The sequence below is a fragment of the Crassostrea angulata genome, chromosome 4 (genome assembly GCF_025612915.1).
Source record: "Crassostrea angulata isolate pt1a10 chromosome 4, ASM2561291v2, whole genome shotgun sequence".
NCBI lineage: Eukaryota > Metazoa > Mollusca > Bivalvia > Ostreida > Ostreidae > Magallana > Magallana angulata.
The window spans coordinates 38712035-38724687 of NC_069114.1; the positions used below are offsets into that span (position 1 = coordinate 38712035).

The 12653-nt window shown below is 33.4% G+C and overlaps 1 protein-coding gene across 1 annotated transcript in view; it reads left to right on the top strand.

Moving 5' to 3' along the window:
- The window catches only part of LOC128181360 (low-density lipoprotein receptor-related protein 4-like), a 30225-nt gene extending 23722 nt beyond the window's left edge, over positions 1 to 6503 (top strand). Inside the window, exons 13-20 of the mRNA XM_052849733.1 lie at positions 309 to 480; positions 2084 to 2214; positions 3280 to 3436; positions 4203 to 4327; positions 4413 to 4535; positions 4641 to 4715; positions 4820 to 4922; positions 5465 to 6503. Coding sequence (XP_052705693.1) covers positions 309 to 480; positions 2084 to 2214; positions 3280 to 3436; positions 4203 to 4327; positions 4413 to 4535; positions 4641 to 4715; positions 4820 to 4922; positions 5465 to 5618 — 1040 coding nt within the window. The 3' untranslated portion in view covers positions 5619 to 6503. The remainder of the gene's footprint in view (positions 1 to 308; positions 481 to 2083; positions 2215 to 3279; positions 3437 to 4202; positions 4328 to 4412; positions 4536 to 4640; positions 4716 to 4819; positions 4923 to 5464) is intronic.
- The last annotated feature ends 6150 nt before the right edge of the window (positions 6504 to 12653 follow it).

Here is a 12653-nt window from a genome sequence, read left to right on the forward strand (position 1 = left end):
AATTATATATATATATTTGAATTAATTTTGCTTTTTCTTAAAAATCAACTGATTTATCAATGAAATCAGTTTCCAATTCCAGTACTTTCAAAAAAGATAAAAAGGTTTAAAAGGTAATAAATATACAATTCTTGTACATTTCATTTAAGAAGAATGGATTATCCAATTAACACAAATAACCCTTAAAGCACAAACAAAAGCCAGTGTGAATGTCAATAATTATACATCTTAATAAGTTTAGGGTTAGAGAAAATATTCCGTTTTTGTGTATATTCCCCATCCTTTTATCTGTTCTCTTTGATATCCAGACTCCATCATTGACGGCCTGGCCGTAGACAGCGTGAATAGATTACTGTACTATACGGACACAGGATTGGATCGTATCATGGTGGTCGCCATTGACAACACCCTCATCTGTAAGACAGTGGTGAAGGACGCCTTGGATGAACCGCGGGCAATAGCCGTGCACCCACTGAAAGGGTAAACGAGAAAATAAAATGTAGCCTAACCTTATCGGGTGCGGATCCAGGATTTTTTTTAAGGGATGTGGGGGGGGGGGTGGGTGCTTAACACTGTGCCCTTCAAAAACATGCTGCTTTAAAACTTTTCATCAAGCAAAATAAAATATGTTCAAAGGTTTGCTATGTACATATAAATACTTTGCAAATTCCAGTGAGGGGGAGGGGGGGGGGGGGGTCCAGATCCCCCCCAACTACGTTCGGACTTGCTTTTGAATCATCAACACAAATGCTCTTTTGTTGTAAAATATAAGACTTGTAGAGTACGGTTACCAAAGCTTCGTTTTACAATTGTGTTTTTTTTTTTATTTTCATTTAGTTTCATTTCTAAATCGACCAATCCAAAAGTCCAGTGTTGCAATATTTATCTGTATACTTAAACGTGCAAATGCTGAAGAGCGTGTCAATATTTTTTGGTACGAGTTTTCTAGTGAACTAACACCAATCCTGGTACTGTCGTCACTTCCGTTTTATCAGTATACGTTAATCCTAATTACTTCCAATAAAAAAGACTTGATTAAACATCACTGACTGCATCAATTATTGGCTGGATGAGGTGTAATGTTCAAGTTATATTCGATATATTATATTCAATATAATTTTCTTAATATATATATATATATATATATATCTTTTTTTTCTATTTTATACGACATTTATTTAAATGTTCTGTTAATTTAACAACACGCAAAATAATAACAAAAGCACTTGTAGGGGAAAGTATATGTATTCTTGATATATTGCAAAGTGTTGGCAACCTTTAAGAAAAAAATTCTACATTATAGACCAGACATATAGGTACAATAATTACATGTACTTGTCAGGCACGTAGCATCGGGAAGGGGGGCGGGCAGGGGAGGCTGACCCCCCACTTTTTCTCGCAGCAAGTAATTTTTTTTAATTTACATATAAAAAATTGAATTATCATAGAGTTGGCCCCCTCCCCCACTTTTTTCGGAGTAGGTAAAAAATTAATATGAAAAATAAGGAAATTGAAGTTACAGATATACTACGCCAGCCCCCTCCCCCCCCCCCTTCCCCCAACATTAAAAAACGATGCTACGTGCCTGCTCGTACATATCTATTCTGATCTAAACCATCATATTAATCCTTTTATATGTTATTAAGTGGGTGACTTTTACAAAGCAGTTAAAGTATGGTTTTTATGTTTTATGTTTAAGTTCAAAATTGATCATGCTATGAAATTAGTGATATTAAGGTGTTTGAAAAGTTACATGTAAATATTTGAACCTCTTACCTTATTGAAGTTATCTATAAAAACACGAACCTCTTACCTTATTGAAGTTATCTATCAAAACACGAACCTCTTACCTTATTGTAGTTATCTCTTAAAAACACGAACCTCTTACCTTATTGAAGTTATCTATCAAAACACGAACCTCTTACCTTATTGAAGTTATCTATCAAAACACGAACCTCTTACCTTATTGAAGTTATCTATCAAAACACGAACCTCTTACCTTTTTGAAGTTATCTATCAAAACACGAACCTCTTACCTTATTGAAGTTATCTATCAAAACACGAACCTCTTACACTGTTTTAGACTCTTGTTTTGGTCGGACTGGGGCCGGAATCCTAAAATTGAAACGGCCAACATGGATGGAACGGGTCGCCGGCTACTTCTGAATATGACGGGGATTTCCTGGCCAAATGGAATGATAATTGATTACAAAGGTAAATTATCTCTAAAAAGCAGAGTTTTGTTCCCTTACGTTTTGTAGGCAATCGATTAATTAAGCGTCATCCATCGCTTTTATCCTGCAATCAGTTTGAATAAGACGGTTACATATGAGACAATGCCCTCGTGAGACAATTCTGTAAAAGAGATATATTTTCTAAATTGGATCCTCTCATATATAGAGCCTCAAATTGTCCATTAAAGAGAAGTTTTATGCCGTCTGAAAATGACATTCGGTGGCATTTAACAAGTATCAAGAAAAAACGCTCATAATAAAGTGAGATAATGCCGAAGCAGGGACCCTTTTCTTTAATGGAAAAAGAAGAAAAAAGTTTCCCCAATAATAAAAGCGTCCATATGACCGTCGAGATTTTATTTAAAATTTCCTATCCGCCCTCTGGTAAGATTACACATTTTAGACAAAAATGCGATGAAAGCTTTACTTTAGCATGATATTCGAGTGGGGTTTGAATTTGGTAAGGCTTAATAAGGACGTTATTTTTGGAGGTGTCATGCAGTTAATTAAACAAATTGACTTGTTTTCAAAATGTCATGCAATTTGTGTTTGCTCGCAGCAATCTCGTTTCTTGAAGTGTGTCATAACATCCAGTCGGCACGATGTCTCATCAGTAATATACACAAGCCTATAAAAAGGGCAATGTTCATTTTCTGAAAGATCAAGTCAAATAAACTCCATTTTATGTTTAGCCATTTCGTCAACAGTGATGCAAAACGACCCTCTTATCCCCACAAACTTGCAAAATGACAGCAAGATTAGACGCATAACACGTTGACTGAATAGTTTAGATACATATATAGGCCTACATACATGTATATTCCAAAGGCCCCATTACTCTAATCGTAAAAACCGCCCTTTCTTACGTTAAGAAGACAGCGCTGAATTCTTTTTATGTTCTAGATCAAACTATTTATTGCAATACCAAGTATACGACTTTCAGCAGTGAAATCATATAATTTCAACATGAAATTTTAACTTATAATTTTGATGAACGTTTGAATAATTTATTATTTATTTATTATTTATTTTTTTACGATTTTAGAGGACATTTTGTATTGGGTGGATGCTAAACAGAATACCGTAGAGGCCATGTCGTTGGACGGGAAGAGCAGACGACTGGTCGTAGAAGAGTCTGATGCTCATTATTTTGGAATCACTTTGAATGGAAACAATCTTTTGATAACTGATTGGAAAACTAAGTAAGTCTAACTAAGTACATGTAAAGTAAGCGTTGAGATCAGAAGGTTTTTCTACATGTACCAGATCTGAGACTCCCGTTTAGGCAATCGTCTGATTTCTTTGTCTGTCTATAAATCAATTTAGCCTTAAGCAATGTTATAAGGGGTAAACCAGACCGCTTTCCTTCAAGTTTCAATATTCATATAAAAATCTCAGTTCTGAACTTAAAAAGCATCTGTAATTTTCCTGATACCAGCTGTAACCAGACAGGACTGATTAATAAATCATTTTTTCTCAAAAGTCTTAAGGACTCTTCGAAAATTACTAAAAACATTCCTTTGGAAACGAAAGAAAAAAAGCAAACCATAAATCAGGAAGAACTCTATAGACTATGTTGTTTTTGTTTCTGACTTGAAGGGTATTTGTTTCCTAAACTGTGTCATGTTGTCTGTATTGCAGCATTTCGTATCTATCATATCGCCCTAGATGTTCACTTTCTCCTTCGTATTTTATGTTTTATTTATTTCTGCTGCGACGTTCATGATAAGAACTTATGCACTGAAATCTTAATCACAATCTCAGAGTGATTCCGACAGTTTGAAAATAATCTGTCCAATCTGTATAAATATATGTATTCCTTTAAGTGTTACATTATTATGCTTATTTAAAAATATCAAAATAATATAATACTTATTGGATCTAACTTCAAATTAAGTAAAACGAGACCATTGCATGTTCACATTACTTACAAAGTATGTTGTATAATCATTAAACAACCATTTACAGTTATCTAAAAAGTATTCCAAAGTTGACAAAAGATGGAGGGTCATCTCAGATTACACGCATCGGTCCAGACGCCTTTTCACGGTTGAATGGATTAGTTTCTTATAACTCGACATATGTTTTGAAAGGTATTCTGAAATGTTTAACCTAAAAAGAATAACGAATTCTTAATATTCATTTTTCTGTTTAATAATGATAACAATTTTTATGTAGGCGCTAGTGGATGCACCGGGGTATTTTCCTGTGATCACATATGTATACCCCTTCCTCAAAATCGATTTGTTTGCGCATGCGCCGATGGTTATGAAGAATCAGGATTCAAATGTATTAAAACAGGTAAAGTAAATTCAAAACAGTGACTATTGGTTGTTTAAAGCAAATTTCACCTTTGTTATACATTATAACTACAATTAGTGAGCATGTCGACACGTACTCTTGCAGATGTGAATGCTCCATCGATAGATTCTCCAGGAAAGGTCAAGCCAGGGTCACGGGCGTCCAGTCAATACATAACTTGTGAGTTTAACAAAGATCAGAACTGCCGTCCGGTAAACATTTTTATGTTGTTAAATGATACAGAGCTGAATTTTTAAAATGTTTACGTTTCTTTTGGATTGTAGACCCTACCTCTGGCCTCTCGAAGGGAGGAATCATCGCTATAGCTGTCGTCTCCGTGACAGCTTTCATCATCCTTATCATATCAGCCATGTTTTTATTTACACGGTATGTACATGTATAATAACTTCTTCTCAACTCCAACAAAACTTTAATTAAGAGCTACGTTTTACCAATGGCTAACCAGCTGATCATGACTTTAATGATACAATGCAACATGTATACAAATTGGTTTTCAAATCATATTACGAAACTCTACAGGGACGATGTAAATTCTGTTAAGATAAGAGACCTGTTTTTAACGGTGGTTTGCACGCAATAGCTTAATGGTGCAACAGCGATGACACATAACGATTTTGATCTCTCTTTCTTTACACATTTTTAGAATATTGTCAATTGTTGATTCATAATATCATGCATCTACCAAAATCAGTTGCTTGCTATTTGCGATTACATAATTTCATTGGTATCTACTTCAAACATTTTCAGAAACATTGTTTTTGGGCGATAAAAGTTTTTTTTTTTTTGGAAAAGGCGGTAGCGTAATCATATATCCAGGAGGAATACTGGTGTAATTGATTCTTAATGAGTGTAATATTTGTTTTATGTCTATGTACATGCCATATTTATCTTTGCGCTACTTCAAATAGATGGAGATCGGGTAGAATCCGCCATCAGCGGTTGGAGGACTCCCCTGACAATCAAGTGGACAGCTTTTACAGAATCACGTTTCCTGACAAGCAGCAAGAGTCTGTTAGTTTTGATTCAGGAATTGACCAGTATGATCAGACTCACAGGCAGTGAGTGTTAAGACTTCCATTACCATCCATTACTGGGGATATCGAAGCCATTTCTGCTTTTGTTGTAAGAGAGGAGAAACGATTTTAGTCAATCACTATGACGGCAATCTGTGATTGAGAGAAGCGAATTATATCCCGACACAGAAACAAATAATGACAGATATACAGCAGAAACTTGATTTGCACTTTCCCCGTGATTTCAAAGTAGCCAGAATATGGCTGTTATCTCGAAGCAAAGAACACTTCATATTTTCAAGTAACGTGTAATTTACGACTGTCACAGTTAACCATTTTTGCAACTACCCTTGTACATCATTTCACTTGTAGAGAACAACAAACAAGTACCAGAAAGGTGAACTTCAAAGTCTGTATATATGTGTATACTTTCACCACTTTCAGTTTCACATGAAATTGATGAATTTTCTTGAGAATATTCACGATTTATGGAAAAAGAATCCAAACTATACATTTGTTGATATCATATGTCGCCACTGTACTTCATTTTAATCAATTGTCTTTCATCTTGTAAATATCTTTCATTCATATTATCATTTGTTTTGTTTCCTAATGATGGCACATTTGTCACTATAAGAAATCGCAAATGTACCTGAGTAAAAAAATTGTGTGATACACATGTTTTCGCATGAATTTTATATAAGTTCAATTAAAATTCAATGTAATATTCTTATTATTTTGATATCGCAAAAAAAAATGTTAACCTTTTCATTAGAAAAATATTCGAATGTTCTTTGCTGATGTTAGCAAATAAATTGTACTCGCCCTCGCATTGCTTATAATAAAGATTTAAATGTCAAAGAAAGGAATGCTTTGAAAAGTCCGATAGTATATATTATAAAAACAATATGTAAAATAAATTGATATTAAAACAGTTATTGTTAACTTCTTTGCTTCCAAGTTGATCTTTATATGACTGTTGCTAGTAGATTCCACCTCCTTGGAGTAGGTACATGTATCCCTGGAACATAATATCTACTTAGATACCAAAGATATTTTGTCAGACTTTAAGTTTCGAGTTACTTAAATAAATCATATGCAGTTTTTAAACAATACATAATTAATTTTTATACGTAAAATTTTGGAAATTATTAAAACATTTTATTTATCCTTTTTTTTTTCTAATCTATATATTTTTATGAAAATGTGCAAACACGTTAAACAAACTCAATTTTGAAGAAAGGAAATGTACACTCTTTATTGTGACTATTGTACACGTTTTGTTTGGGCTTACACAAGGAGATAGTAAAACATGTTGTCTATATCTCCCAGATCTGGATACATTTAATCCTTGATACCACTAAGTAACACTGGATTTTCCTGGCTGGACTTTAGTTGTAGAATGTTAACACTTGATGCTTTACCCGAATTTTGCCTTTGGATTCGCCAAAAATAAAAATTGTAACGACACTTACTTCAACCTTTACAAATCAAGGGTTGACAGAATACTTACACCAACTTTCACTAATCAAGTGTGTTAACAGATACTTATACCAACCTTCACTAACAAGTGTTGACAGAATACTTACACCAACCTTCACTAATCAAGTGTTGACAGAATACTTAATTACAACAACTTTCACTGATCAAGTGTTGACAGAATACTTGCACCAACCTTCACTAATCAAGTGTTGACAGAATACTTACACCAACGTTCACTAATCAAGTGTTGTCAGAATATTTGCACCATCCATGTAGACAGAATACTTACACCAACCTTCACTAATCAAGTGTTGACAGAATAATTACACCAACGTTCGCTAATCAAGTGTTGACAGAATACTTACACCAACCTTCACTAATCAAGTGTTGACAGAATACTTAATTACAACAACTTTCACTGATCAAGTGTTGACAGAATACTTGCACCAACCTTCACTAATCAAGTGTTGACAGAATACTTACACCAACGTTCACTAATCAAGTGTTGTCAGAATATTTGCACCATCCATGTAGACAGAATACTTACACCAACCTTCACTAATCAAGTGTTGACAGAATAATTACACCAACGTTCACTAATCAAGTGTTGACAGAATACTTACACCAACCTTCACTAATCAATTGTTGACAGAATACTTACACCAACTTTCACTTATCAACAGTCGACAAAATAAAGTGCTCTTTACGATTATCAATGAGACAATACTGAAATAAACCAAGTTTTAGATATAGGGAAAGTCCAATCTTCTTTTGAACTCATCACATATGACCGGTAAAAGGAAATGATCGCTTGTTAGTTGGTGAAAATAAATATCATTGTGTAACAATAAATGCAAAGAGCAGTGCATATGTATCTTTACTGATGTTTTTCCAGTAAATATATATATATATATATATATATATATATATATATATATATATATATATATATATATATATATATATGTGTGTGTGTGTGTGTGTGTGTGTGTGTGTGTGTGTGTGTGTGTGTGTGCCGATTTTTTTTTCGCATTTATCAAAATTAGTAAAACGAGTATTCAAGGTAAGTACCACCAGAAGTCTATGTACGTGTATCTTGCTTTTTTTCTTATTACGCCGAACATATAATTATTGAAGCGAATTGTCCTGTTGCGGAACATCCTGTATTTTTTACAAGCTAGCTGTGGGGGGGGGGGGGGGGGGGTTGTTGGTTTTTTGTGTTGTTGTTGTTATGGAATGCATGTTCCTTCAAATAATCATATATTTATTATCAATATAGTAAATAAGATAAAATAAAATTGTATTTACAGGTACAACAAGTGCAATGTGAACCAAAAAGGTTCTAAACTACCTTGAATTCATTTTTAAATAAATTCTACATGTATCATTTCAAGTAAGGGTCCTCCCTGATTCCTAGGGATCAGGATTTGAACTCAATTGCACAATATGTCAGGAAGCTAATGTTAAAGTTTGGATATTACAGGCTATTTAGCTCTCGAGCAGAACATTTCAAAACCCACATTTGGTATTTCTTATCTCTTTATCATCTCCTAGTCGAAGAGGACCTCGCCTTTTATTTGAAGAAACTTGAAAGCCATTTACCCAAATATGCCTTGTGGCAAGTTTGATTAAAATTGGTAAAGTGGTTTTGGAGAAAAAGATGAAATATGAAAAGTTGACGACAACAACACCAGACCATGGACAAATTTTGATTAAAAAATAACTTTAGCATTTGGATCTGGTGAGCTAATTAAAGGTGTTGCGCGCCTTTCACGAGCTTAAGCAAATCTAATGCTGCTGAAAGATCTTACTTTGATAGGTTTTGAAATATATTTTGTGAACCCTTTAACAAGAGCAGGCCTAGGAAATTATGAAATAAATCTCGCTTTCCTAACAGGGAAGATGTGGGATTTCATACCGAATTTCTTTCGCTTCTACTGTAGGTATAACAAAATACTTTCTCAGAGTGGTTTTCCATGCCATGAATCTGGACGAACCAGAAGGGGGAATAATCCAGAATAACCACGGGGAGGGTCAGAGATTACAACAGACTGTGATTCGAACAGGCTATACTCTGGAATTTCAAATTTCAAAGTCTTCCTCCCCAGACAGGAATTAGAAACTACAAGAAATGTGAGAATAACGTCCAGTTTTCAACCAAAAGAAATTAAATATATTTCAATGGCAACACAAAAATTACTATGAAAATCTTAATTCAGTCTTTAAAAAGCATTTAGACCAAATAATTTCGGCATTTCCTCTAAATTTATGAAGAGCCGAAAAGAAAAGAAATATTAATGATTCTGCTATTCGACGTTTACAAAATGTATAATGACTCAGTACGGGTCATTGACTTGAAAAGGGATAAGTTTGGCCTAGTAAGTAAGTATGATATACGTGTACCTTGTTTAAACGGGTTGAATAGTCAAATTGTCCACCAAAAAATTGAGACTAATTTAACCAATAAGATAGAAGGTAGAAACCTATTCAGAAAACAGTCAAATAATGTTTGATCTTGCAGTCATTCATAAAACACAATAGAGCTTGGTGCTTGACCGGCTTTCATTTTAACTGATGTCAGTATGTTATTTGTATCTACAAGGGTATAGGTTTCCTAAGATTAAGATTCTAGTATTAATGTGTTGCGTTCGATATATTGCAGTTGAAATATAGTGCAGTGCACCATTAATTTCATATAATTCCCTTGTTTGATGATAAACGAGAAATTGTTCTTACAGGATCAGAAGATAAACAAGAGGTTCAATCATTTTGGAAGGATGTCATTGGTTTCAATGGGAAGACAGGATCATTGACATATTAGACACTTTTCAATGATATATTAAAATCGTTATTTCATTATAACTATATAAATTGAAACATATTCTTAAACTGAACAAGATGATATGTCATGTTTATGTTTGTTTGATTTCTTTTTTGCATTTTGTTTTAGCCAAATTTTACTTGAAACAAGCGTTTGGTACGATAACTTTTTTTTATCGGTAAATGACGATGGAGTATTATATATGTTAAACTGATCATCTGCTTGAAAAACAAAAGATGTTTCTCAAAAGAAGAGAATTTGATGAATGTGTGCGGGAAATGAAAGTACAAATACATTTACATACATGTACTTCCTGGAGATTTAAGTCATAATCATATCGTGAGAGAGAAGCAAGCATGATCAGAGAATTGCAATTTTCAGATCAGAAATTTTATCTTGCCTGCAAATCGACATATTGATTATTGCAACTAATTCAAAATTACAAACTTATGTTGATAACAAACCTAGAACAGAACATATTTATATATTTACATTAAGAATGGACAGTTATATAACATGAAAATTGGCCATTTATATTTTACGACAGTCAACCACAAAATACCCTGTTTTGTACAGTGTATATGCACAGTTAACATGACATCTTCCATTTTGTAAACGATATTTTTCAAAACTTTTTCCATTGATACACTCCATTAGTGGTAAAAGTTATATACATAAATACACATCTAATATTTCTATTGTAAAGACTTTGGTGAGTTGCTCATTACAACAGTATCATCTGCCAGTATTATGTTAGGTATACGCAAATTACCCAGAACAAGACCATAAGTACCTATTTTGACAAAGCTCAGATGATAACAATTCATTTATATAAACAGGAAACGCAAAAGCACTAAGAATTCTTCCTTACGGTGGCTGCCATAGGACATATGCTTGATGAGATTTTTTTTAAGTCGTGGCCAGGAAATAAAAGTTGTTCACACGAACTTAACATGTTGCAACAAAATGAGATTTGAATGGGTTTAAGAAGTACTACGAGTCCTACGTGTTATATACTACTTTGATATATTTTATCTTTTTAGATGGTCAGCATACAAGTTAACTGATTCTATGAACTTGCATATTATTTGTTTATAATGACTTGCATTTATTAATTTTTGACCCTCAGATAGGAAAAAAAAGTTTGTTGATAAATATATTAAAATAAAACTATATTTGAAATGACCCGTAAACCACATCACAAATCAATTAATTCTTGTTTACTTTTTACTCTAATTGACTTATCGTATTAATATACATCCCAACGAAATAAGAAAAAAGCGCTATATGCATGTAAAATGTAAGGTATAGGCAATACTGTAAAATGTAACCGAAATCACGAGCACAACTGTTTTTATGTTTATGTCGCTATTATCTCGTGTTAAATACTTTACAATTTGTTGATTTAGATTAAAGATTGTAATCTTATTTGAATATATAGAATTCGTGGGAGCGAAAATTATTTCGTGGCGGCGAATTTTATTATTTCGAGGCCACGACTTTTATTTCGTTGCAACGAATTTTATTTCGTGGCCATAACTTTTATTTTGTGGCCATGACTTTTATTTTGTGGCCATGAATTAAAAAAATTCTCAAGGATATGTCCAATGGCAGCCACCGTAATTTGGCTATTACCTAGTGTTAAATTCTTTACGGTTAGTTAATGTAGATTAAAGATTCTTTGTTCTTTCTTTTTTACAAAAATGTGTTGCCTCTATAGATACAATATTTGTGGGGCTTTTGTCGAGCTGAAGCAAATCGTTGCCGCTGAAGGATCGTATTTTGATAGATTTTAAAATAAATTTTGTGAGCCCACTAACAAAAGCAGGAAATGATAACTTTTGTAACCAGATAGCCATATTTATATGGAATATAATTTTATGATTGTATTCTGCTTTACGTTTATTAGTCATTAGCTTGTTGTGCACTCGATACGAGATATATGTATAGTGAACAATGTTAAATGTCATTGACCGAAAAGGACAACTGATGTAGTCTGAATTGAATTTCGTGGTGTCAGCGGAATGACCAGAAAGATTAAAACTCTTTAAGATGATTGGACTTTGGAAAGCGGTCAACGAATGCAAGACTCTTTATTGTAATTAACTTTAAACAATGGACTTCGTTTATAAGTCACTTATGAACTGTGACCCGAAGGGATGTATTAACAATTGCCTATTCTATATACTGATTTGATTAAGAAATTGTAGATTGATTTTATACCACTATACGATAAGTGTGCTTAATAAATATTATAAAACATGAACCGACTTATGATTTCAAAAGTCTAAAGAACAACAACTTAAGGAACACTTTTTTAAAGAATCTCGCTTTCCTAACAGGTAAGATGTTTGAATTCTTATACATGTATTTTCGCTTATAAATACCGTAGGTTTGACGAAATACTCTATCAGAGTGGCTTCCTTGCCGTGAATCTGAATCAGGAGCCACTAGGGGAGAATCCACAATAACCACAGGAAGGGTCAGAGTTTACAACAGACAGTTGAGAAAACTCCTCCAAAGATAGTGATAAGAGACGACGAGAAATTTCAGAATGACGTCCAACTTTCAATCAAGAGAATTGAAACAGATTTCCACAGCAAAACAAACAGTCATGATGGAGATCGTAAATAAGTCTTTAAAAAGCATTTAGACCAAATAAGTTTGGAAGTTCTCTTGATTACAGAAGTGCCAAATCTCATGAATATAAACAGCTCTGCTATTCCGACGGTTACAAAATGTATGATTCAGTACTGATCACTAACTTAAACAGGGAAAATG